The 26834-nt window shown below is 41.7% G+C and overlaps 1 protein-coding gene across 3 annotated transcripts in view; it reads left to right on the top strand.

The window, feature by feature from the left end:
* Window positions 1-26834, top strand: part of DIS3L2 (DIS3 like 3'-5' exoribonuclease 2) — a 177450-nt gene that overhangs the window by 2158 nt on the left and 148458 nt on the right. For 2 of the 3 annotated variants that reach the window (XM_071752443.1, XM_071752441.1), the window contains exons 2-6: window positions 443-1166; window positions 16083-16241; window positions 16546-16691; window positions 22237-22290; window positions 26359-26460. In XM_071752443.1, coding sequence (XP_071608544.1) covers window positions 467-1166; window positions 16083-16241; window positions 16546-16691; window positions 22237-22290; window positions 26359-26460 — 1161 coding nt within the window. In that variant the 5' untranslated portion in view covers window positions 443-466. Of the gene's footprint in view, window positions 1-442; window positions 1167-15316; window positions 15538-16082; window positions 16242-16545; window positions 16692-22236; window positions 22291-26358; window positions 26461-26834 lie in introns of all 3 variants that reach the window. The other variant, XM_071752444.1, reaches the window with a different exon arrangement.

Consider the following 26834-nt stretch of genomic DNA (forward strand, 5'->3'; position numbering starts at 1 on the left):
GGAGGGATGCAGTTAATTTTGAAGACTGCAGGTTGGACATGACCAGATTTTACCTCTGATAGCAGCTGAACTGGTAGTCTGATACAGTCTGTCAGGCATGGCCTTAAGTTGCTTTTCTTTTTCAAAGGCAAGGAAGAGTGGATTAAAGAAATCTCTTATGTCTGGGGTGTCAGCCTTGGAACAGAAATCCCATTTTGTGTGGTGTATGGGCAGCTATAGCTTACGGGCTGTGTTTGCTCCTGGGTCACTGGTGGGGATTCAGTGCAGTGCAGATGTTGAGTGCATTATGAAAGTCTTTCTTCCCCAGTGGAGTGACTTACCAGCCCACACCTCCTTGCAAGGTCAATACATTCTCTGTCGCTTTTAGTGCAATCAATTGTTTGTGGTTTGTTTCAAGAAAATAACCCTTTTTCCCCCTGTGTCTATTTGTAACTCCTTGAAGTCTGGGCCTTTTACTGACTGCACTATGGATCAGCCGGGCTATGTGAGAAGTACTGCTTCTGCTCAAGGTGCCAAAGAGAGTCTGAGCAAGCCTGCTGCTCCCCAGAAGAACGCTTACGCCAGGCTTGTGCAAAAGCACCACAGTGGCCGATTCCAGTCCTATTTGAATAATGTTGCCCAGAAGATGCAGCTAGAAGAGGGCAGCTCCAACGACCCCAGCTCAGATCTTGACCCGCCCCTGAGGAGAAGCCTGGTGAAGGATAATCCAGCCAGGAATGGGTTCAATGTGCACAGCTATTCACCAGTCAGAACATCTCACCTGGAACACACAATGCTTGGAGGATATGAGAACGATAAAACCCAAACCGCTCTGACCAGATGTCATCATAAAAAAAATGCCATTGTTAGCCCAGAAGGAGACCTGGAACTTGAAGAAGACTACTATGTACATCATCGTGGAGCTGCATCTGACCTGCGAAATATGAGTGATGGCCTGGGTGGGAGAGTATCAAACAGCCTGAGATACCGTGCAGCTCTGCAGAAGTCTTCTGGTTCTGACGAAAAGGACGAGGAGGACACGTGGAGGAAGAAACACAAGAAACGAGGCAGGTGTCCTGCCAACACAGATACAACATCTGGACACTTGCTGACCGAGCAGTTTAGTGAGGATGTGCTGGCAATAAATGCCAGGAAAACCAGTCACTTTTCTTCAGGTCAAGTCCAAGGTGAGTTCACGCTAATGAACTCTTTGGTCCATTTGCTATAATTATTGTGGAATTGAATGTGATGTTTTAGTCATGAGTGAGTTACTCTGAGCCAGTTCTACCTACTGTCCAGGTTAGTCAGCCCTTGGTTACCTGTTGGTGGCTTTGTCCTGATTTACAAGTAAGCCATCCAGCATGTGCAAATGGCTTCATGTAGAGGCAGCTTGGTGTGCTGGCAGGACCTAATCCCATGGTTTATGCCCTGTGAGTGTGGCTATGCTGCTTCCAGCATCTGCTCAAGACTAGGAGAGCCCAGTTTCTGTGGTGTGGAGTCCAAATTAATAAGACTGCTGGATCTCAGCCGGGCTGATCTCTCAGGGCAGAGTCACATTTTCCTCTGCATTGCCTCTTTGGATCTGGAGTGATGGTTTGCCTTTGCAGAGGGTCCAAGTCCATCTAACACTCAGGCTAAGATGCCTTTGTAATGTCTAATTCCTGATATGGAGTGTTGACTCTGGTCTGGTTGACTCCTGGTAATGAAGAGATCATGTCTTGCAGTAGTAAAGTAAATGGGTCTCTGAAATGTCAGGTTCAAGGCAAAAAGCTCACTTACGGAGAGAAAATCCTTTATTTAAAAAAAAAGCAACAAAACAAATCAAAGCCACAGCATCAACAGGCAACCAAACCCAGACACTTTAAATTTGATCTCATGGTGTAATTGGTTAAAACTTCCTCTGGATGATATTTATGGTGAGATACTTGGATAGCCTGATCTTACGAGCTATTAGAGTAGCTAGCATAAACGTCACCATATTAAATTCTATGTAACAAGTAGAAAAGTGATGCATTTCTCAGCTGGGTAAGATGGGCCTGAGGTGTATCACAGCTCTTGGATTGGAAATCAAGTGAATGTTTAACTAAATGAATCTTACAGAACTGTGTCCTGTCACTCAAGAGTGACAAATAATGTGCATTTTACAGAGTGTGTGGTATTTTTGAGGCTGAGACAGTAGATAATGTGTCGAAGTTAGTAAACTTTTATGAGGTTTTGCAAGACAGATCATAGAGGTTTAACACAAGCAGATTATGCTAAAATTCATTGATAGGATTGATTTTTGGGAGATTTTTTTTTTTTGCATGCCTTGTTGTACATGTAGACTGTTGTAATAGACTTTGCAACCTTTTCCTCCCCACAGCTTTTGGAAAGTAGGGAAGAGCAGTTAACAGAGATGGAGAGTCTATAAGGCCTACAGCTTGTAGCCATGGAAATGATAGGTGCCTATATGGATTTTAGTCTAAAATAAAAATACTCTGGCTTTCAAAACCAAGCACCTACAGTTCCCTTCCTGCTATAGTTGGAAGTGGGGTTTCACAAACCCTGTGAAAACTAGTTGTTTGTTTAGCGTGAAGACCTAGAGCAGAAAATTTTTCCATCATGTTTAACCACCCAGGTGGAAAACTCACTCTGTGGGGAAGATTATTGGAAAACTATTTGCTTAACAGTGACGCCCTTCTTCTTCTTCCCCTTGCATGCCTCCCCCCTGTGTAGCTGAGGCTAGTTACTCTCCAGAACACATACAGGGGCATGAAAACAGTATCTTGGGGGAGAAAGAAATAGAGAGGAAAAAAAAAAGGGTAATTTGATTCAGGGAAATGTCTTTTCTACTGTTCAGTTTGAGTTTATTTTAGCACTCTTGTTTAAGTGAAATGAAGGTTTTGCAGTACGCGAGCACTTAGGTATAAGAACTCGCACATCAGAGTCCCAGATTATTATTTTCTCACTTCAAAGCTTGTCTTTCCCTCTTTATGCTGATATAAGTCATATTATTTTGCATAGGCAGGTGTCTGGTTTGATCAGTTTAAATCAAGGCTTGTGAAACTGTGATGGCAAGAATTGCTTCTGTCATAGCAGTGGGGCATATCATCTTTTCAGTAGTGACATTTCCTCACAAATTAACTCTGTTCAGTCAGTTGTAGGCTTTCCAAAAGGCTCTTTCAGCTAATCTCAAAGCCGAGCATCTCTCTTTATGTTGCTTCTTTTCATTGTCCTCTTCTTAACAGCTCTTCAGCTCAGACTTAGCCATGGTCAGGTTTGCAGTGATCCTAAAACTGAAAGTGCTGAAACAGAAGGCAAACATGGAGGGTTGAGAAAACCCTTGGAGTGTGTGGGGAAGACTGTGGGTGGTGAGGGTCTGGCCCTTGTTCATGTCCTTCCAGTGGTACAGCAGTCTCTGTGGTCTGGGGGAGAACAGTGATTTGTGGAGCCCCAAGCATCACTGAGCCCTGGAGCTCACTGCTGCTGCTGTGTTGCTTATCTGTGAGAAGCACTGAGTGAGGATCACCTTTGTCATGCAGTACTGTAAGGCCCCTAGATGAAGTCTGGGGGGGATAGAAATAATTTCACAGCAGATAATTAGGAGCAGTCTCTTCTGGTGTTCCATACTGTGACTGCCTTTCCAAAGTACTGAATACTTCACAGTTGAGAGCTGTGTGTGAACAAAACTCTGTTTTTCCTTGGCTGAAACATGTGACAGTCATGAAATTGTGCATTGGATTCACTCAATGTTATCAGCATTCTGGGATTTGAGAAGCTGAAGCTTCAGATAGATACGTTTCACTGATTGTTGCTCCTTACGGTGCAGTTGTAACTTCTATGAGAATAATTGCCGTAAAGCCTCCTATCCTGAAGTTTCTTCTCAGAGAAATACCAATAAAACAGAAAATAATCCTAAAATGACACTTTTAATTTTGATGCTTATAGTTTTTCATCTCATACAATTTTCCTGCTTGCATTTTTTCCTAAACCTTCAATCCTCTAGGTTCTTTGGGTGCTGAAATTTGGTTAAACTTCCTTAACAGAACATTTTTTATGAAGCCCTCTGGGTTGTTTTCTCATTTTGATCAAAGGCACTAAAAGTTTTCACATTTCAATCCAGAGTTAGTAATAAAAATATCTTTTGAGACTGACTGATGTTCCTCTCATAAAAGGGCTTAAACCCCTCTTTTCCTTGAGGACAGAAGTTTTGACTCTTTCTTTGGCATCTGTCACATGCTAGTAGTTGAGATTTGCATGGGTGCTGACTAGAACTTCACCTTACTGATAAAGCAATGCAGCACAGATATTAGGTAGTCTAGACCAAACTGCATGTTTTATTTGGGACAGCAAGGTTGCTTTTTGGTTGCTTTTTGAGCACGTGCACTTCTCAGCCTGTTTTTGAGGGAACATTGCTGTCTGATAGCACATTCCTGAGTCTGCTGGAAAGTCTAAAAACCAGACATCTGCAGAAGAGAATTTTGGAGGATCTCGGGAGCTTAAGTACCAGAGAGTGAGGTGGCTTTATTGATGCTGAAAGCTTGGGCAGAACAGGATGCTTGTGAAGGCTATGAAATAGGTTCAGATTTTGCAAGGCTGGATATACAGTCTCAAGTCTGCCTGCCTGGGAAAGAACATCACCATCAGGCTTGCTGGGTAGCCTCCTGAGGCTCCTCTCACTGAAAGCTTCATGGGTTTATGATGTGATGGAGGTATCTTGCCCTTCTGTCAGGGTCAGCATGCCCCCTGGGTAGAAACAGACAATTCCTGGGTAACAGCATACCTCATCTGAAATGGAGTAAGATTTCATGGCTCTTTCTGATTTATCATCTGTCTGACGCTTGGCATTTATTTGCCCAGTCTGTGATACTTAACCAACTTGGGCAGCTTCCACAGAGGAGTGTTGCTGGCAAGCAGGCTGGTGTTTAGCATCACTGCTTTAAAAACAGTTATTGCTCTTGGATGGTGGTGGTGTGTTTGTGGCTGCAACCCTGACATTTAGGATCAGCACAGGTAATGTGCTGGAATGGCTTTTCTGCATGTTTGATGGGTGCAGCTGGTCAAGAAATACCAGCCTTAACAAGATGGCAAAATCATAGGGGTTTGGTCTTTTCATTGTACATAGTAGTAAATTTTGTTTTTGTCTTTGTTTCTCTGGGAGAACTGTGGAGGAAGAACCACAGCTTCTGCTTTTACCCTTCCTGTAAGGCAAATTTAAGATAATGCTGCTTTTTAGTGGCGAGTCTTACAGTTCTTGTGTGCTGAAATTCAGTTCTTAAGAATGCTGCTATCTCCCTATCTGGCACCAAGAAGTATGAGCCAGTGATCTAGTAAAGGGCACAGAGTCAGCTCAATAAATGGAGAATGCCAGCTGCTGTGGAAATCTCTAAAATGTAGCTAATCTTGCCAGGTCCAATGTAAAGTTCCTTAGATGACATAAAACATAGTAATAAGATATGGGAGAGGAGGGAAAATCAGATTACTGTATGGCCCCATCTGAGAAACACATGAAAAATAGTATGCTCCTCTCTCTAATGGTTTAGCAATGTCATCACAAACATAAATTTCTCTCTTGCTCTTCATAGACAAAAATGTTGCATTCCTAAATCTTGTGCAACTAATTTTTTTGGCTAACATCAGCTATAGTATGTGACTTAATATCTGATGTATCCTCTCTTGGGGGGATGAGATCCTGCCCTTGCAGGGACTGTGGTTTGTGTATGTGATCTAATAGTTGTCTTCCATGCCCTTCACTGGTGTCCTGAGCACTGGGACCGAGTTCTGTAGCAGGAGCCTTGCATTTGGCAGCAAAGCTCTAATCTCAGTGAAGTAGCTTCCTTCACCTATTAATGCTCATGTGAAAATGATGTGAAAATGGCCATCAGTGGAAACGCTTGTTGCTGTTAACCTGCCTTTTTTTTTTTTTTTTTTTCTTAAAACTCTTTTTTCTTTTTAGCTGGAATCTCTGAAGTTAGGCCCCTGTTATATAGTTGAAGTAACTATGCCTGGCAGTTACTTGGTACTAGGAAAATAGTAGGCTTATACAGAACTGAACTAATTTTTTATTAGTTTTAAATCTTTTCTTTAATGTGTCATTGATTTAAGCAACAAAAGCCCTGTTGAGCTTTTTCAGTGTCAGTTTCTTATGAGATTAGGAGTTTGCTGATAAATGTGTGGGTACTGATGCTTGTGTGTTAGCATAATAAAATCACAGTAATGGTTTAAAGCTGTTTAGCTGAACTAATAAATGAAGCAATAATTTGAGAATTGTTTTAAACAGGTGTGCCTGATTCCTGCAGTGTCATGTTTTGACCCTGTGCTGTTTAATACATTCTGTCAGTCATCAGGAAGAGCACACATAAATAGAATTGAAAGGTTTTGTTGGATGATTTGTATACCAGGAGAAATATTGAATAATGAAGGCAGTTACTGGCAGCAGTCTGGATCATTTGGTGGACTGAGAGCAGGCAAAACAAAATTCATTTATTGGGCTAGAGTAGAGCAGTGTAAGGAACCCAGTGTGGGAAATAACAGCTTGGAAAAAAGTTTTGATCTTTGGATGGATTAATCAGCTGAAACATCCCCCTCCTGTGAAATGTGGCCAAAAGGGTAACGTATGAGCACAGGAATTGGAAGACTGAGTATGGACTGCGTGTGTCTTTGGCACAGCAGCAGCTTCTGGAGTATCATATCCTGTGGTGGTGCCCTCTGTTCAGGGTGGATGGTGATGAATTGATGACTACTCAGAGGAGGGCCACAAGGAAGATTAAAACACTGGGATCATGAGTGAATGATTTGAGGAACCCAGCTTTACTTATCAAAGAGATGCTTGGGGGAAGGGAGCTTTCAGTAAATTGCCTACATGGGGAACAGATGTTCAATAATAAGCTACTCAGTTGAGCAGATTATGATATAACACATTTGAGGCTAAACAAATCCAGGCTTCAAATACAGCACAATTTAGCAGCGAGGGTGAATGACCATTGGAACAATTTTACCAAGGCTTGTGGTATGTGGGCTGTCACTGGAATGTTTAAAAGCCCTGATAACAAATTTTGCTGAAATGTGCTGTAGTTCAAACAAGAATGAATTTGAAAAAAAGCTCTCTAGTCTGTGATCCATGAGGTCAGCCAGCCCACAACCCAGTCAGGTCTGGCCCGTTGTTCAGATCATCTCTCAAGTGTCTCCTTCACTGTGGGTAGGACAGATGCCTTGCAGCTGGCTTCAGTGGCTAATTGCAATTCCTCTCCAGCCCATGGCTACTGCAGGGCTTTCACCACTGCCTTCCTCTCCAGCCTCTGCTTCTGCCTCTCTTGTCCTATCTGCTCATTCTGTGCTGGTGTGTCTCTTGCCCTCCCACCTCAAGCCCCCTGCTAATTAGCTACATGAGATGCTGTGGGCTGCATGTCCCTAACTCCCTCTTGTGGGGAAATCTGAGCTATGGAGAGCTGAAACTTGGCTGGGCCAGGATAGAAAACAAAATGTTGGGATCTATTACATAAAATAATGTCTTCTGTGACAAAAAGAAAAATAAAATTCCAGGGTGCTGAAGGAAAATGTCAACACCAGCAACTGCAGCCTACGGATGTATGGGGCATCTGTAACATTTGAGGATCTCTTACAAGTCTGTAGCCATAATGCATTTGTGATCAGTTTGTATGTTTTTAGCTATTTTACACCCACAGTAATAAGAGCTGTGAATTATGTACCAATTGCACTGAATAGGCAGTATGGGTGACAATTCATCAGCAATTTGTTTTACTCTGCAGCACAGTAGATAAGCTTGGGTTATGTATGAATCTGAATTCTTTCATTTCTTCAGCTCTTAGCATCTTCTAGTACACTAGCACCTCCTGTCAGGTATTTGCCTTTTCAAAGCCTGCCGACTTCCTCTGATCTTTGAGCAACTTGCTTCTCTCAAACTAAAGAAGCCCAGAGAAATCAAAGAGAGCACCTCTGCAATATTACGTTTTTAAAGTGTTTTTCTTGAAGTCTTGAATAAGCCTTTTCACAGCATAATTGCTGGATAGAACAAAGGGTAAAAAGAAGATGCTTTGGAAGGATGAGGGGGCAGTGGAAGCAGTCTTGACCCACATCCTGAGACAGGAATGGAAGCCTGGAGGAGTGCAGTCACCAGGCGGAGTAGGTAGTTAGGAGGTCACAAGCAGGGTGGAGCAGGTTCACAGAGAGTCCTGAAAACCAGAGGAGCTGTATCCCCTCCCTGACAACGCCACTGTGCTGCTGCACACAGCTGGAGCACAGTAACTATTTTGATAAACTTTTAGTCTATTGCTACTAAATGAGTTTCGTCACCAACCCTTAGTTCAGAGCCTGGAATGGTATCTTTGGCTCTTGCAGTCATGTAGTATTCCTACAACACAAGCCATGCTGAGGAACTGAATAAAACTGCAATTAATGTCTGAGTTACTGAATTCAGAATCATCCTCCAGGCATCAGGATGCTTGGAAGTGTTTGGTGTCATGGCCACATGGTCTTGGTGGTTGGGAGCAGTTTCCGCAGCATTGTTTTCCGCAGCAGAAAGAATCCATTGTGCATTCTTCTTCATCTCAGTTTTTCAAAGCATAGGCCCTTTCAGAAAGCCAAAGTCAGCAAGAATGCTTTCATTTTCCCTAATTCCATATTGAAATCAATGCACAAGGGTTTAGTATAAGTATGTGCAGCTTAAAGCAAAAGAGCTGTAGCAGCACATGCTTTCCACCATGTAAATGCTTCCTTATTTTCATGGGTCTGGAAATGAGCATCTCTGTTCCCAACTTTCTTGAGTATCCAGAGACGTGCCACTTCACTTTTTTGCTACCTCCATCCTAAATAGGAATGTTTCTTCCTCAACAGCCTGTAAGAATGCTGACTGAATCTCTTACAGCTGGCTACAGTGTAAGCAGCTCACAACTCTATGAACTCACAACTCCTGACAGCCCGCATTCCCCCATCTGGGAGCCACTGGCCAGAGGGTCAGGCTGTCTTTCTGCAGCCAGCTTGTCCCTCATGTGGTAAGGATTCCCTTTGTGCTTTTTTTTTTCTTTTTTTTTTTTTTCTTCTTATAGTGTTCAACTCTTCTATGCAGATTTTGGCGGACATTCTGCCAAAAATGTTTAGAGAATCACCTTCTCTGAAGAGGCAGAGCTCTCCAGATTTGTTCCCGGGTATGCAGGTGGCTGACAGCTGGGCTGTGTCCTCATGCACTGCCAGCTGCTGGCTGGCACCAGCAGAACTGTGTTATGTTGTACAGGGTTGGTGGTAACCAGTTGGGCTGTTGCTAGAGGGACTGGTTGATTTGAATCACTTCTGAAATCACAATTACAAGCTGTGTGGACAAGCCTTCACTTCAAGCACAATCTTCACATTTTATTTTGATTTTTCTTGATGGTGGAATGTTACAGCTCAGATTTATGTTGTGGCTGGGCCCTGGTGGCCCATCATAATGGGTCAATTAGTGGAGACTGGTGGGCATGGGGGCTGGTTCTGGCAGCTGGATTTCAATAGATCATCCACTCAGTTTAGGACATTTGCATAGAATTTACATTTTGGCTGGGCCCATGCATGCAAATGTAGGTCTGTATTGTTTCCCTTCTTTGAATGACTGTTTAATTAACTTTAAACCTAATTATGCAATCTGCCATCTGCCTAAATCCTTACAGTGCTGTCATATCACCGTCCTTTACCACTTCTCTCAAGATACTCCTTTTCCCGGAAGTTTGCCCTACTTTTCAATCGTGAAGATAATTTGAAATAATTCACATCTTTGGTCATTTTTGAGAAGGACTCACAGCAACTTTGTAGGAACTCCCTTAAGCCCTGTATTGAGGCTTGGACTGAGCACAGGAGACCCTCTGCTTATGTTTCTTTGAGTTTACATTTCATCAGAGAAGGATATTTTTTATTTGCTTGTGATAAAAATGCTCTCAGATTTTCTCTCAGACCCCAGATTAAGCATCCAAAATGCTGTCTATCAGGTTTATCTCCTGAAAGTCTCTTTGCTGCTGTGAAACCTCACTGAACTGATGACATATCTCAGTCTTGCCTTTCCACTCCTACATCGCTAATAAATTCTTCCCCATGAAACCCTCATTTCTCTCTATTTCTTTGCCTTTAATCTTTAGCCATCTACTTTATTTAACTTCTTTCCTTCAAGATACTGTAAAATGCATGGAGATGGTTCTGTTCCAAGGCTATCAGAGAACTCTGAATTCATTTAGTTCATGCTGAGAGCAGTGTTGAAGCACAGCTGTTCCTAGCACAGGCTGGAGCCGAGCAGAGCCCACAGGGAGCGTGGTGGCTGGGTTTTGGTCCTGTTTGTGTTATTTGGGCTCTATCGTAGAGTTTTGCTTGAGATATCTTCCAAGAAGTGTCTTTTTTTCTTCCTGGTACAGAACTCTTTCCTTGAGCAGCTATACCAACACCTGCCTTTGTGTATTTCCTTTTAAAAGAGAATAGAACAAAGAAGCACTTGGCTGTTACCATTAGAGGGACATTTAATCTCTTAAATCTCCAAAATATTTTGTAAAACACAAATAGCTAGTTACTTCTGGCCTCTCTACGGCCAGTGTTTTTGTTGACATAACTCACGTTTGAGATCACTTTAATGGTGTTTGTTGGTTTTGCCTGTTTTTGCCTGTGTGTGGTAATTTGATCCCGGATATTGTAGCAGCCATTCAAGTGCTTGGAGTTTTTGAGTTAGTCACTTATTTGAGACGGCATATACTGCTGTCACTTGTGTGTTAGAAATAAAAAGCAGTCTGGCAAAGGTGTCTTGGCTTTTAAAATTTGAGAGGAAATTATTTTTGAGACTCCTTTAAGCAGCAGAAAAATATCAAATAGCTTTTAAATTGCTTGTTTAAGCATATGAAAGGGAAAGCCATGGGGATCCTAGCAAAACCGCCCTGATGTTAATGCAGTTTGTACTGGCAAAGCACACTTTTGCTTGTAGGGTTGACTTTGGAGAACGAAACAGATAGTTGCCTGCTACAACAGTGTCAGTACTAGCTCTGTGCTTGTCTGGAGTTACCAGCCAGAAAGTGCGTGTCCTCCCAGCTCATCAGAGTTGGCAGAGTTAGAGTCACCGAAGGACCCGGGATGGTCTGCTCAGGGGTTTTGTAGGATGTGGAATTTTGGGGGATCCTAGGTATCTGCAAAACAAAGCTTTTGGAGGTATGGCAGCCTTGAGTAACCCTTCATTTGGTAGCTGCTTTGCCTTCTAGCACATGGGTGTATGCTTGCAGTGTTTTCTTGCAGTGTATGCTTAAGTGTGTAGCCAGGTTGCCTAGAAGAGATAAAAGGGAACCTTTTGGAAGATTTGAAGGAAATTGGTGTAAGTCATTGAAATGTGTCAGCACTGAAATGAAGCATTGTAGAAACATGGACACATATTTAGTGACTGTGTGTTGAGAGTGTCTCATTAACTGGTAACAAATTGTTCTGTTGCATGTTATCAGTTCTGAGGATATGCTTCTGTTTCTTCTCATGCTTATGCTAACTGTAAAGTGGGGGTATTTGAAAGATTCCTTTGCATATCTAAATCATGATCTAATGCTGGGAAGCAATGAAAAATAAATCCTGTTAGCAATAGCAGAGCTAGTGGAGAATACCAGTCGTGAACTGATAAAGGTGAGTAGTAGATGGAAATATTTTGTGTTGGAAAAGTTTGTAACAATATTGTTTCATCCAACATGTTCAACATAATTCCTTTTTTTTAAATGTAAAAGATACCATTATATGTTGAGATGGCTATAAGTGGGGTGAGAGTCCTAAACCTGTTGGAGGTGTTACCAGCACTATTGTGATGCTCTTGCAGTCCTGACCAGGGAGCAGGGTTAAATATAAATAATGTAGGTGGTAACAAAGCTGGAAGTTTAATTTGAAGTTAATAAAATTGTTACTTAGTGGCAATGCCTAGATGCCCTTTGGTAGGAAAGGGGAAAGCTGTACCAAGAGGTCCATATGGAATTCACTTAGATCTCTCAAGTAAAACTACTTCTTGACGGATCCTGGATGGGAGGTATCCAAGGAGTCATGGATGAGCTGATGAAAATTCAGTGAGGAATACTTTTCTTCTGTGTCTGGTGGTAATCAAATAGCTTGTCAGATGTTAAAGGCTGCTTGGAAATGTCCTATTTTTGGTAAATAAAATGGAAGGTCTTGGTTCTTTCTTGTATAAAGCAATATGCAGATTTTAATCTAAAATTAAAGATTTTCTGGCCTTGCTAACTTCATTTAGTTGAACATTTCAGTTGATTTAGTTGACCATCTAGTTGATCAACTGACTAATAGCTGTAAATTTAATTAAACGTAGTACTTTTCAAAACCCAAGCTATAAAGGGATTTTGTATAAATTATGTCAAAATATGCTGATTTAAAACATCTAACCTCCTCTCTTACTGTAAAGCAGATCAATTATTCTGGGAAGCTGCCTGCATGTATTCTTTTTTTTCCAAAATAAGAAAAGATTAATAGGTACTTAGGTTTAAAGACCAAAACGTGCCGTTGTGTGATGTCGTCACTGTTGTGACGAAGATGAAGTGGGATGGTTTGGATTCTATATTGAGCTTCAGTGCTGCCCTTCCAGCAGAGCTCAACCAGCCGCTGCTGCCTGCATGCCAGATGCTGGACTGGGCTCCTGGGTTGGAGCCAGCCCCCAACTCCATCCTTTCCACTCCTTTTTCAGATGCTTATGTTGAGAATAAAAGCGTGTTGCTGATTGTGGGCTGTTCTGAAAACCAACGAATGCTGCCCACTTTTCATAACTCTCTATCTGTGGAGGTTGGAGTCTTGTGTATCTGCTTCCCACAAGTGCTTCCCCTTGGCTAGTGTGAAGGGGATCCCTGCTCTGTGTGTTGAATTGCTGGTCCTGCTTAGGTGTCCCTCTGTGACCTTTGTAGGGAGCCTCCTTGCCTGATAAATGTCTTGGGGTTGAAACAGCCTGAGTCTCCCTCCAGTGGACTTAATGCAATCATCAGTCAACCACTGTTCCTCAGATTGTTACTCCTGTATTGTTTCCCACTGGAAACAGCAGAACATCTGTAAATCTCATCTACAGAGAGCAGCTCTACCTCATCTGAAGAGCCAGACAAACATACTCAAGCATGTTGCCTTTTCTGTGTGTTGTGTTTACATCTGTGTCTTGCACTGGAGTTGAGATGTGTTCAAGGTTGAGTGGTTCTGCCCATACAGGTGTATTTGGTGCATTGTGGTTGCTTCAACCCTCCCATCAGAAGGTATCTACCAGCCTCAGCTCTCAGTCATTGCACTTTAGTCTCCCTTCTACTGAAGTTATTTTTATTTTTTTATTACGTTCATTTACTTCCTAATTTATCTAGTAATTGATTATTTTAGTGCTTGGAATGTGTTATTACTTTGTGCAATGTATTACCTTGAAATATCGTGTTATATTTTATAAATCACACCATTTTAACACCACAGAAAATGTCAGACTTCTGACACCTGGTGCTGGAATAGATTTTAACTATGTGATAGCAGTTATTTCAGGAAAGATAGTCTCAACATATCCTATGTTATCTGTAGATTAATCAAGTTGAAGTTTGCTTTGTGGCATGATGTCCCTTTATCCTCAGAATATTAATGCTGGGCAATCTGGGACAGCAGGACAGCCCACTGTGAGAAGTATTTCTGACTTCAGTTTTAAGGGACAGATGCATTACAGAAGCAAATATTGGATCTGGTTGAAACAAAGGGCAACCTGTAGTTAGCTCTCTCTCTTTCAAAAGTTAAAATACAAGAAATTACAGTCATGCAGAATTCATTGTGTTCCAGTTGAATGCTAATTTTGACAGTTGTCTGTGGCTTTGTAAGAGTGGTGGTTTTGTTTAGCCACAGATATCACAGCTAATGGGGTCAAACACTTATCCCAAGTGGCTTTGTGTAAACTGGCTTGCAAGCCAGCTATGTCAAGGCAGACTTTGTTCATATGAGTAATTTTTTTTTCTTTGAGCTTGTGTCCGAGTCTTAAGTGGATGAAAAATCCCACTAGAGAGCAAGCCAAAGGCTTAAGTGTTAGAAACGTGCAAGTGCCTTTCTGCATGTCAACCTTTCAGCACAGAAAGGCTTTGCTGTGCACTTTGCTGTTGCTGTGCATTACTTTTGGCAGTAGTGGCCCCAAACCTGAACCGAAGGCCACAGTAAGTGCTGGGGCAGCTCTGCTCTGCCTAATTCTCTCTCAGCTTACTTCCTAACTTGCTAGATATTTTTCTCTTTTTCCCCCTGCATTTTAGTTTTCTCCTCTCTCTTTTTTCGGCCCCTTTTAGTTACACATTAAGATTTAGCCTCCTTTTTCTCCCAAGTTCTTTGATTCAAAATAGTATTTTCTGGGACTTGCTGTCATAGAAACGAGGGGTTTAGAGGACCTTACGAGCTCATGTAATCCATTTCACTACCTCAAGGAAAAAACTACTCTTTTTTGACCAACTCTGGCAGACATCTATCTCACCTATTTTTAAGAACCTCCAACAAAGCAGATTGCATGACCTTTCTGGATGATTGGTCTAGCGCCTTGCTGTTTTAATAGTGTTTGTAAGATCCTTCACCAAAATGTCTCTGAAGAGCCTCTCTAGGGCAAACCCTATTGCCAATTTAAAATCTGTTCTGCTCAGATCTCTCTAGTCCATACTTTTAGTTTCAGTGTCTGTTTTTGAACTTAATCTCTTGACCCTTAGGGTATTTGCAAATCAGTTTGGTTAGATGTTTGCAAATGAGTTAATTTTAGTTCCATCTCATCATGTGGCCCATACAGGTTGTGTTGCTTGGCTTGCATCCGTTGAACCTCAGTCTGCAGCTGCTCTCTTGCTGCATTACAGCTGCAACCTGCCTGGGACAGTCTTCTCCCTGAAAACGTGCAGAGGGTGAAAAGGTTGATCATGCAGAAAGAGGCCAAACTATGCTGCCCTTATCCTTATTGTCACTGAATGCAGAGGCTCCCTCTTTGCTTCAGAAATCCTGCTGGGGCATCATTTCACCTCTTCTTGGGCTGGTCTGAGCTGGCACTTTTGAGTTGTCCCTCTCTCTGTCTTGGTCTGTCCCCTCTTGAGTTAGGAGGATCCCTCTCTCCCCCTCTTGATTTGCCTGCTGTTATATGTGGAAGTTGATTTTTTTTCCCCTGTATCTAGGTAAAATAGCAATTTTATAGTACCATATTTTTTAGAGATCTCTGCTTAAGTACAACTTTTTTAAAAATTTTTTTGTTTTTTTTTCCCCCACTGCTTCAGTTTAATTCTATGAAGCAATCTGCAATTTCCCTTGCGAAGGATACCATACATAAAAAATTTGCCTTGTAACTTGGATAGCCCCATAGCACAAAAGTTGGCATTGCACATTTTCTGACTTGCAGGTACAAGCTTGGACCCAGGGAGCGTAGCCAGGAGGGGCTGGAAGGCAAAGCTGTGATGACATGTTCAGTATCCAGGTGGAGGGCCAAGAGGGCAGCTGCGCGGCGCTGGGTTGCATTCCAATGTGCTGATCCGTGGAACAGCGTTGGCATACGCTTTGGAAGCTGCTGCTTGCTCTCCTGGCTGTAGGGAAAGGGCTGAGGTGATGGCAGGGAAGGAAGGGGTGAGTCTTTGCAGATTATTTTCATATGATCATGGCCTATTCTGAGCAGCATGGACATCAGAGCCCTGGCATTTCTTTGTGATGTTGTTGGTAGCTCAGAAGTTAATTAATCCACTGAGGGTTTATCAGATTTTTTTTTTTCTTCTTGATTCCTGAACTACTTCATTAAGTGGTAGGGAAGTTATATTTTCTCACTATGTGGGGGCTTAATGGGGTGGAGGCTTTGGAAACAGTTTAACAATTTCACATTTTATATGCTCTAATGAATTTCCCAGGATTTTGGAAGGGTTGTATCCAACTTCAGTATCGTAATTTCCAGAGTTTTATTTATTCTAAAATAAGTTAGTGGTGGGATTAAGAGGCATAAAGAGCCAACAGATTACAAATGAACTAATGAAGACATTGTTTCTTTTGGATAGAGAGCATGACTCACAGTTAAGACTTGCACTGAAGTACTGCAGACCATGAATGTCATTAGGACCACAAGCTGGCCATGGGGGTTCCTCTTCCTTTCCCTGTTATTTGAAACCTATGTTTGATTTCAGGTGCAGAAAAGAGAGGGTTTGCAAGGACAAGAAACAACTCTGAATCTGCAAGAACTCCCCAGAACTTCAATAGGAAGAGGCAACTCTCTGAATCACAGACAGAAACAATGAACCATTCAGACAGCAGAATAAATCCTAGACAACTGGGAACTCCCAGAGGTATTAAAGCAGAGTGCGTACACGCTTCAGGAATAAGCTTCCTTGAAGCATGTGCTCAGCACTATTAAAAGATGGGATGGGATGAATGCTTTTGACTTTAAAATGAACTGTAAAAGACTGATGATTAATTGTAAAGTATAATTTTTCCAGGCTTTTTGGTATTCTGAAGTCAGGTGCCTGTATTTCTAGGCAAACTGTTCTTGGAAGTTCAACTCTGAATTCAAAGCCTCTGTACAGCTTCTGTTAAGATATACAGACAAGTTTGGTAGGCAAAATAATACTGATGAATTTTTTTTTTTTGCAGGAGGAGGAGCCTATGTTGCTGTCCCAACATCGGGTGATAAAAAGAATCGAAATAAACCCACTCGAGGGAGGAGGAAGGGTATATTTGAAGCCTACATGTCAAAAGAAGATGTCTCAGCAGGACTGAAAAGGGGAGAGCTAATTCAGGTGCCTGGAACACCCAGTCTCCATGCTCTTATGATAAGTCTGTGGAAATCACAGACAGTTGTTGGAAATCAATGTCAGTTGGTTGCATGACAGGACATTGCTGTGCCACTTGTAGGTGCTAGGGGAAGATTTTTTTTTCCCTTCTCAGAAGGTTCCAGAATTGGAATGAAATTTTTTACATTTAGTTGAAGTATAGTTTTTGCATGTTCTGTAAAATTCCTGATCCACACACATGATGAATCACAGAGTTCTGGTTGTATGATCTGCTAGCTATCATAGTCATAATTGTGGACACATTTGATTTTAAAAATGATGCTCAAAACCACAGAATGTGCTATATCTGTCTTTGTCACTGTAAGTAAAAATTAATGCCTTTAGTGAGATACTTCTTGCTGGAATTCCTTACAAATACTGTCATTAGTCCTTAGCTGTGAGGTTCAGATGCCTCTGCTTCCAGATGTACTCTTCTTTTTAAAATGTCAACTATTCTGGCTCCCTTCCACAAAAAAAAAAAAAAAAAAAAAAAGGGAGAGTGATGGTGCTGGCAATAATGTGGTCCCTGAGGTCTCATAGGGTTGTGCCTATGAGGGCATTGCAATAACTTGTTATAAACTATTATGCAAATGGCTAAATTAATATTAAATGGCCAGGCAGTGGTACCAGACTCTAAAGATCAAAGATTGGACTTTGTGATTCTGTTTAGAGCTGCATAACTGCAGCCACAATTAGGCAGCGGCTCTCTGAATATCTAGCAAAATGTGAGGGTGGATCTGCCATTTGTGTGGGGAGATGGATCTCAGAGTGTTGCATAAAGGCAGGCAGGGCTGAGGCTCACTGAGGAGCAAAAGAGGACTGTTCTAGAACCACTGCGGTCATACGCTCTGCCACATAGTGTGAAGTTCTTCAGAAAAACACCCATGTCCCAGTGAGACCAGAGTGGCTGGGGAAATAAAAGCAGGTGGAAGTTAATGAGGGCATGGCAGACACTCATTCTGAGGCATTACCCAATGCTTACCCAAACATGCACCAGTGCATTGCCATTTAATTACTGTAGTAATGCTGGTGAGGTTGTGATACTTCATCAATTACAGCATATTGCAAGACTTCATCATACTTTTTGTCTTATTTCTTGTTATAGTTGTATATCTGTTCTTGTATAATAATATAATGGCATTGTTTTTGGAGGTGTGATGAGGAATCCACATATAAGTTTGCCTGGTCACCTCCTGAAGACTGCTCACCTCTTAGCTTTAGTCTTAAAAAAGTGACCGTGCAGCATATCCCTGCTGATGATCACACTGGCTCACTGTGCTACCCAGGCTGTAAACTCTCATGGACATCCACACTGGGAAGAAATGATGAGGGAAGAAAGCTGTGACTTCTCCCTATGGCTGCAGAGGCACATGGCAGCAACGAAAGATTCTGCTGTACCTTCAGAAGTGTTTTTGGCACCTGTTTCCGATAGCACAGCCCAGTAGGGTTGAGTGCAGCATGTGTAGGCTGCCTATGAGGTCAAGTGCAGCTGCAGATGAGGCACGTCAGACTATGACTACTACCTGAGATCCCATCGAAATGCTGAGTCCCAGAGGACCTGTGATTGCATGTTCTCTGGCAAAAGAATACCTGATTCTTGTAAATGTGTAGTGTCTACTCCAGATCACGTGCTGCGTAACTGGAAGAGTCATACGTGCTTTCTTAGGCTGAATCTGTTTTCTTTTCATCCATTTCCACATCTCAGGGAAACAGTTGAGACAGTAGAAGCTGGATTTAATAATTTATGACTGAATGTCAGATCATGGGGATCCCAGCTCACTATACCTCATCTTCATGACAGATACTCATTCATCCTTATGCTCTCATTAGGGCCATTAATCACTGTGGCCTCAAACAGGACCGGCAAGATCCTGAAAGCAACTTTAGTGAATGGGCAGATATTCAGCACTGCTTTGTACAAACAGGAGACACAGTGAACAAATATGCATTAATCCTCAAAAGCAGGGTATTAATCTGGCATGGTAACCAGCAAAAATTTCTACAAGAGCCTGTAGAAGAATGAGAACAAACCTATTAGTCTGAATCTGATGATCCTGAGCACAGTTCAGTGCTAGCCACGCAGAAGAATGACTTTCTGAACAGAGGCCTTCCCTGGAACATCCTGGTAACACTGGATCTGCATATATTTATGTGGGAACATGAGAGATCTCTTAGAGAGAAAAGATCCTACCGTGCTCTGAGGATGTCACTGGTCCCTGGTAATGGAACTATGCAACTAAATGCTCCTGAAAGGCCAACCCATGGAAACTACTGGCAGACATGGAGATTGCTCAGATAAAACATGAGAGCCATGAAGATTAAGCAGTCCTAGATCAGGAAGGACAAAAGTACTATCTTTATGGGTGCTGACGTATGTCAATAATATTAGTCTCAATGGGTCTGGTACCATATCTGACATAATTCAATAAAATAAAAATCAAAACAATTCAAGGAGCATGGAGAATTGTGCCCTCTGGGATTCCTGTATTAATTTAATCGTGTGATGTGCGTGGAAGTGTCCTTCCACAAGAAAGGGGGTCTGGGCTCAAGCACTTAAGAGTGCATAGACTTCCCACTTCCCCACTTGTAAAACTGTCTGCAGGGAGCAAACACCAAATGTTATCAGATTGGTTGGAATCACATTGGATGGCCTGAAGGCAAACAAGATTGAATGACTTCTACATAGTTGCGTAAATGGCTGGTGTTGGCTACACACAACAGATGAAGTCAGGTTATGTATTAAGAAACATTGACCCAAAGGACTGTAATCATCCTGTGAAGCACCACGTCTGCTCCAAGCCTCCAGCATCTCTCAGCTCCTCCCTGCACGGCTGCTGGGGTCAGGTGGAGGAAGATGGGGCAGCATATGGAGGTGCAGAGCCTGATATGCCATTTGAGGGTGTTTTTCCTTGGGAAGCTATTCCTTATTGGGTATGAAGGCTGGGTTTCCCTGATTTTCTTGAGTTGTTTTTTCAAAGGTGGCCTTAGTAGGAAGCAGATGCTTGAACCCTGGCCTTTTTTGGTGTGTAGATACAAACCAATCTAGGCACATCTGTTATGATAGTGGTTTTAAATTCTGAGATGCTTGAAGTTTAGTCTGAGTGTTGCCTGCCCTGCTTCTAACAGAGCAACTTGAGAAATCATGACCCTTTTTGTATCTTGCTGGGAAAGCTCAGTGAGGTTAGAAAGTTTTTTGGCAAGTGTGTGTGTAACTGACTTGAATCATCAGAAAGTGTTTTAGAAACCTTCTTGCAAACCTTTTTCTTCCCTTTCAAAACAAAGGCCCTACTGACATAAAACCACTGATAAATATAGCAGCTATTATTTGCAAGCTATTGTAAAATAATACAACATATTAGTGTGACATCATGAGACTCTGCAGCCAGATCCTCACCCCCTAATACACATATGAGAACAGTTGTTCATTGCAGATGGGAAGAGCGACTGGTTCCAGATATGATATCACAGCGTGAAATGTACAACATTGTAAATAGGATTTTCATAGGCACAGATAATAGGGCCCATCTGCTTTCTAAGATAAATTTTGGGAGTTCCTTGCTTAAAGGAAAGAGCTGAAGTATTTTAATACTGCTTGATGTAAGAATTCTAATGCTGATTGTAATTAGGTACTACGTATAAAATGTAGAGAAGGCTGCTGCATGGTAAACATGGTAACACTTTGCTCCTGGGTGTGTTTGCTGGAGCTGAGCATCCATGTGGATGTAGCCACTCTGACGCCTTCTGGACCATGGACACAAAACCTGATTTTTCATGCGCATGATGGGCATTTGCACCTGGCTGATTGACAGCTGTCCCAAACTATTCAAGAGGGCTCTGCAGAGTAATACAGGATATCCCCTCATCTGCTTTGTGCTGGTGGGTAGATGTTGGTATGTGAATTATTTGACTCATTGTCAAGCAGAGCACCCGTCCCTTTTCTTTTTTTCCGTTTCATTCCTCTCCATAGTAGCTTGCTTTACTAACAGCTTACTGGTTTTGATGGCTGATTCTGGGAAGGGGGGAAGAAAAAGACCACTGAAGTTTTCCATCAGTGGGCACCAGTGCTAGTAAAGGCTGATGACAGAGAGTGTTAAATCTAATTTTGTCTGAGCATGAAGTATCCCTAGGGTTGCTCCCAATGGGTCATCTTTTGTTTTCGTGCTGTTGTCCTGGGTTGTGCCTGCCATGTGCCTAGTGTGCTCCTTAATATGAGTTACATAAGGCACAGAAAGGCATTGCTGCAAAGTACTAAAATAATGCCTCAAGAATATAGAATGTATGGTGCTGATATTTCCAAATTTGAGAAAATAAAAACAATGGAAAACCTTTGTAAATCTGCAAATTCTTCAAGGCAGCAAAACTTCCACATGTAATCAGCTTTATTTTTGTATCGTCTGAGAGTTTCCCAGAATACATAAGAAAATTATATGCTGCAGTAAATTTTTAAGGAAGCAATTCCTGTGAGAGGTTCCTGTGATTTCTTAATACAGAAGTGCAAACAGATGGAATCGGTTCATTTAACAAATTGGCCAGAGTTATTTCAAATACACAAGTGGAGAAAGTTTCAAAGCTTCAGCCCAAATTGGAAGTCTGTCTGAAGGCAGATACCTAGTTGTCTTTCCATAAGAATCTGAAGCTGTCAGTTTTAACTGCAGCCACCTGAATCATAGTTCCCAGGACCCTCTTGGGATGGGAATGGCACTGTTGTGTAGACTCTAAGTCCTTGGTTGGCTCTTTCTTTCCCTTGGATGGACCTGAGTGCAAGCAGCAAAACTGGTTGGTTTACTTTGGAGGGGTGATACGGATTTGTTGTAGGTGACTTGAGCTTTGAGTTGGCAGATGACAAAGCAGAAATAGACAGACCATGGAGTTTCAAATGTATTTAAGACAGTTTGACTTTAAACTTGTTTAAACAGAATTTAATCCTGTAGACTTTAAATGTTTGGGTTTGAAAAATCCTTTTGATTCTTCTTTGGAAGTGTTCTTTATCACAGAGTTACTGCTACTGTCTGTTTGCAGAAACAGCCTGAGCAGCCAAAGCTCCTTAGGGCTGATACCTGCTGCCATGCAAACTCAGCAGGTCAGTTTTTCCTATTTCCTCCTGTCCTCCAAAATAAGCAAAACGAACATTCTGCTTTTCCAAAACAGAGCAAAACAAATTGTTTCTATTGTCTGTTTGTTAATGAAGTTGGTGGATGCTTGCAGACAATGTGTGACGGGAACAAGAGGGCTTGGTTCCTCAGTTCACCCGGTAGCTGCAGCAACTAATGATTCAACATCCCTTTGATGACAGACTGCAGTAGATCAGTTTAAGCCTATCATGAAACTGCCTTTTGGCTTGAAATTGCTTGGATGCTAAGTTGTCAAGATTTGAAATGTATAATGGAAATTTAGGTGTATCTCTCATGTTTCACAGTAGATATATTACCCACAGCTCTCTAATTTAACTGCTGTTATATAAAATTAATAAGATTCAGGCATAATCTTTCTCCTTCTTCTCTTTTTTTTTAAGGGACCCTTGAGAATAAATCCTAAGAAGTACCATGAAGCCTTCATTCCATCTCCAGTAAGTGTAATTTTATAATGCTTTAAAGTTCATAAGTAAAGGTGCATTAAGGTAGGAGTTATGCTGTGCACAAAAGGTCACTCAGAGGTGAGTGAGTTGGAATACATTACCATGATCTGGATTTTCTTTTAAATCAAATATTCCCAAACAAACCCTGCTTTTTTCATACCTCAGAGAGCTACTTACTTAGCTTGCCCTGAAATCGGGCATATTGCTGGGTCCCACAGAAGCCAGCTGAAGTCAGGTTTGAAGACCACCAGACAGAGTAATGAAAACCCCTTGGTTTATGGTTGCAGTGGTTTTATACATTTTCCACTGATTTAAGTTAATCTTCCCTAAACAAATATGCACTCCATTTTCGATCCGCTGCATGAGCTAATTTGAAAAGTCATTCCAGAAATAATATGCGTGATTCCTTTTCATGTGCCCGCTTTTGCATGAACTGTTATCTTGGTTGGCTTGGAATGTGCTTTTGTCACATGGGACTGGCTTGCTCTTCTTCTCACTTCTTTCCTTATTTCGACAGAAAAGAAAGGTTCTTGCCATTTCAGGGGCTTCCAATAGGGAAAGTGACCTCACAGCTGGCTCAGCCAAGGCTTTTTATCTGGAACTGACTTGGTCAGAATGTTACTTGGTCAATGAGAGAAAGTTTCATACTGAAATGTTTTGTTGGTGTGGGGGAGAGCAGGCAGAGCCTGCCCTGGGACAGTCAAACACTGACTTCTGTTGTTGTCGCTGCTACTGGTATCACTACTGTTGGGACCTTGGTTGAAAACCTCGAAATTCATTGTGTTGTCAGTTCACATAGTTCCTTTGGGATAATATTTTGGAGCCCACTTCGTTACAGAGAGGGCTGTTACAGCAAGGTTGGAAGGAGGACAGGGATGCACAGTAGGTTAAGATTAACTTACAGGAAGGAGAACCAGACCAGCTCTCCGGTACATCAGTAGAGCAGCACTGTGTGTGTAAGTGAGAGGAATGGTGATCTTTACAGGCCTCCTAGTCAGTGTGGTAAGTGTAAACTGTTAAACATATTCTCTGAAATTGCAAAATATGAGGAGAAATCTGGCTACTTACATGAGTTTAATTGGATGTGAAGCTTTACCCCTAATCACCCCTGATGTTGGCTCTTGCCTTGTGCAGTTGATTGCTGCTCTTATGTGTGCAGGAATACATACGTTAAAGAAGATAACCTGAGGTTCATATCTCTGCTATCTTTCTACTTTTCTGCCCTTTGTGGACCTGAATACCTAAACCAGCCTTGTCCCTGATAGCAAGCAGAATCAACACCTGGATGAAGATAACTCTGGCTGGTGTGAACACAGTCCTCTCTTTTAGACTCACTTTAAGAATCATATAATTCTCATGACATTATTTTCCATAATGAAAGGTTTGCAGCCTTCATGTTCTTCAAGACTTGCCATCATTGCTAGATGCTGCAAGAGCTGCAGCTGTGAAAAATCACCCTTTCTTTCTTGCTGCTGGCTAGGGCACTTTACTGCTTTTTCTTCAGCTCTGATTTGGCCATGGCTTCATGGAGTTCAAAGGCAACATCTGTCTGCTTTTTAAAACCAGAAGTCCAAAGTGTTTCTTGCTGCAAGTGTGCTCTCTCTGTTTGTGTCACTGTTGCATGAAGTGTTGAGGGAAGGGAGTGGTGCCTGCTTTTCTCTTGAAACATACCCAGAAAATGCCCTTGAGCATTTAAATCATCTCTGCCTTGCATCTCATTCATCTCTACTTCCCTGCACACAGTAGTGTGATTTGAAATGGTGGCATTGTCATTGTGAAGAGTGATACTGCTGAGCATGAGTGATGGGGAGTGACTGTGGCTGTGCAGTGCAGGAAGACACTTCAGAGCAGATGAAGGCACTGCAGTTCTCCCTCATGTTAGAAAGGGATAGAGAGCACTGCTGGTGATATTCACAGTTAGCCAGAGACCCTGTGTTATCTGGAGGGAGCTGCAGAAGTCTTAAAGCTATTGCAGCCAATACATTATATGCACCCTGGGGGCAGCTGAGAATTTGCAAGTGATTGTGTTCTGTTGTGATTCAGCCATTTTTATTGCATTAGTAATCTGAAGTGCCAACTGTGCAGAGTAGCAGTTTCTAAAGGAAAAAGTGGGATGCACAACTCTTCCCTGTGTGAAATTTCACCCAACAGTCATGGGTTGGGAACTGCTTCTTTCTGGAGGCAAAAACCAAAACTCACAGCAATTTCCTAATTACAGCTTTGTTGTAGGTGTTGAAATCAACTGCTGTAAAGTAGGTGTGCATCCACATGGGGATACAACTTTAACTTGGTGTGACACATCAGACACCTTTGCAAGGATTGGGGGAAAGGATCTGTTTTGTGTTTTCTTGGACACTGGAGAGAAGGAAAAAAGTTTCTGACAAACAAATTGATGTGAATGTCAGTCTGCTTTGTGCAGCACAGAGCAGCGACAGGTACAGACAAAACCAAGCAGACACTTTCATTAAAATGCAACTTTGAACTTACCTTACTTTTACGTAATAGATTTTTATATGTGTGGTACAGTTGGGGCAGAAGAGAGAGAGTGGGCAGAAACAAGGAATATGACCATGTGTAAAAAATCTGGCTTTTTGAAAAGAACAGTTTCCAATTTGAATTATGTTGATCCAAGAAGCTTTGCAATTTTTCTGCATCTTGTCATGGGAGGCAGCTTCCACACAGCTGTTGAGCTGCTGCTGCTTTTCTTTCTAAGAGTAATTTGGTGTCTTGGAGGACAGCCTTAGTTTCACATCATGTCAGGGTTCTGCTGTTTTATTGTTTTGTATCTAAGCAGAGTAATATATTTATGTGATATTAGGGCTTAATGTTTTCAGGTTATAAAAGAAGTTTTTCTTGGAGACTGAGCACACTTGTTGTTCTGATTGGATTTACTCAAGCATATGAGACTCTCGGGAGTGTATATCTGAGAAGTGACTAAAGCTGTGATTAAGATTTTAATTCGTAGGAGGCTGTTTTTTTCATTGAAAGATAATGAAACACTAAAGAAAGTAATCCTCTTTTTTGTATGTCAAAACTATGCAAAGATATCTGTCTTTGGAAAAACTGTTGACTGCTTATGTTGCTACTAAATGCTTACATTGTTTACATGTTCATGGCACTGCAAACAGACACATAGATTTTTTTTTTATACTGAATTATAGGGAAACAGAAATGAAAGCAGTAAGAGCAGTGTCAATAATAAGGCAGAAAAAAGGACAAGGTTGGCAGACCTTTAAAAACTAGAACCTTTGTATCTTCAGGCATTTTCAGGAAACTTCATCTTTATTCACCCCATGAAGAAAATCTTCCAAACTAAATGTAGATTAGCTAAATGCCAGACAAGTCTGGGATGGGTAATCATACTGTGTACAATTAGTTGAGCTCTTGTGCAAAGAACTTAACCCAGAGTATTGAGAGATGGTGTCCTAACATGTCTGTTACATAAAAGATCTTTTGGCTTATAGTTGGCTTCTCTAGTCACCTTTTTTGGAATCTCTTCTAGCATTAGTTGTAGAGAATGTATGGTGTTAAGTCATAGAAAAAAAGAGACAGCATCCCCACAGCCTCTTTCCAGGCTACCTTCACAGACTGACCTGCTGATCCCAGAGCTGTGTGTTCCCATCTCAACAGAAGAGCAGTGGGCAGCTCTACATGAGGCACTTTGCAGAGACTGTTTTGTAAACGTGCTCTGAACAGTAGCTTGGAGTGCTCAAATTGGGCATGTGTGAAGAGTTGTGCTGCAGAAAACATTCTACCCTTTCCCAAGAGTAACTGTAGAGGAACTGAGCAGAGCTTGCAGACAATACATCTCAAGGGCTTGGCTCTGTCTTGAATAAATAGTGTGAAAGTACTGGGCTGGCACAGACAAACAAAGGAGCTTATTTGCTGAAAGATATTGCATGTTGAAGGGCATATGGTGAATCCATTTCATTTTTGTGCACAACTGCTGGATTTTTTTCTCACCAGGGTGTGTGTTTTTTTGATGACAGTGTTTTAAACCTCATGACTGTAATTTAATATGTTTTGGCCTGGCATTAATTTTTCTTCCTCTTTGACTAGGATGGGACTCGTGATATCTTTATTGATGGAGTGGTTGCTCGCAACAGAGCACTGAATGGTGACATCGTGGTAGTGAAGCTGCTTCCCAAGGAGCAATGGAAGGTCAGTTCAGTATATTTTTTCTGTGATTTGACATAAAGAACTTTTTGCTGCTTTCTTCATTAAAATTAGAGAATTTCCTACAAATTCCGATTCAGCTAATTTAGATTAGCTAAACTACAGTTTATGCTGCTGTAGGTGGACATTTTCCATTGCAGTGCTTGGACAAAGCAATACCTAAAGTGTTGAAACTTCACTCTTTCCTCAGAATGACCTTTGTCATTGTATGGAGAAGTCTGACAGCAAGACTGGTTAAAGCATGGTTGTCAGAGGTGACTGGGTATCTATTATTTTGCTGTCTTCATGCTATGGCATTACATAGCTCTGTGTAGGTGTTTGCAGTTGTTTATGTATTTGGCAAGTGCTGTTCACAATGC

This window comes from Heliangelus exortis, chromosome 9 (genome assembly GCF_036169615.1).
Source record: "Heliangelus exortis chromosome 9, bHelExo1.hap1, whole genome shotgun sequence".
NCBI classification, from domain to species: domain Eukaryota; kingdom Metazoa; phylum Chordata; class Aves; order Apodiformes; family Trochilidae; genus Heliangelus; species Heliangelus exortis.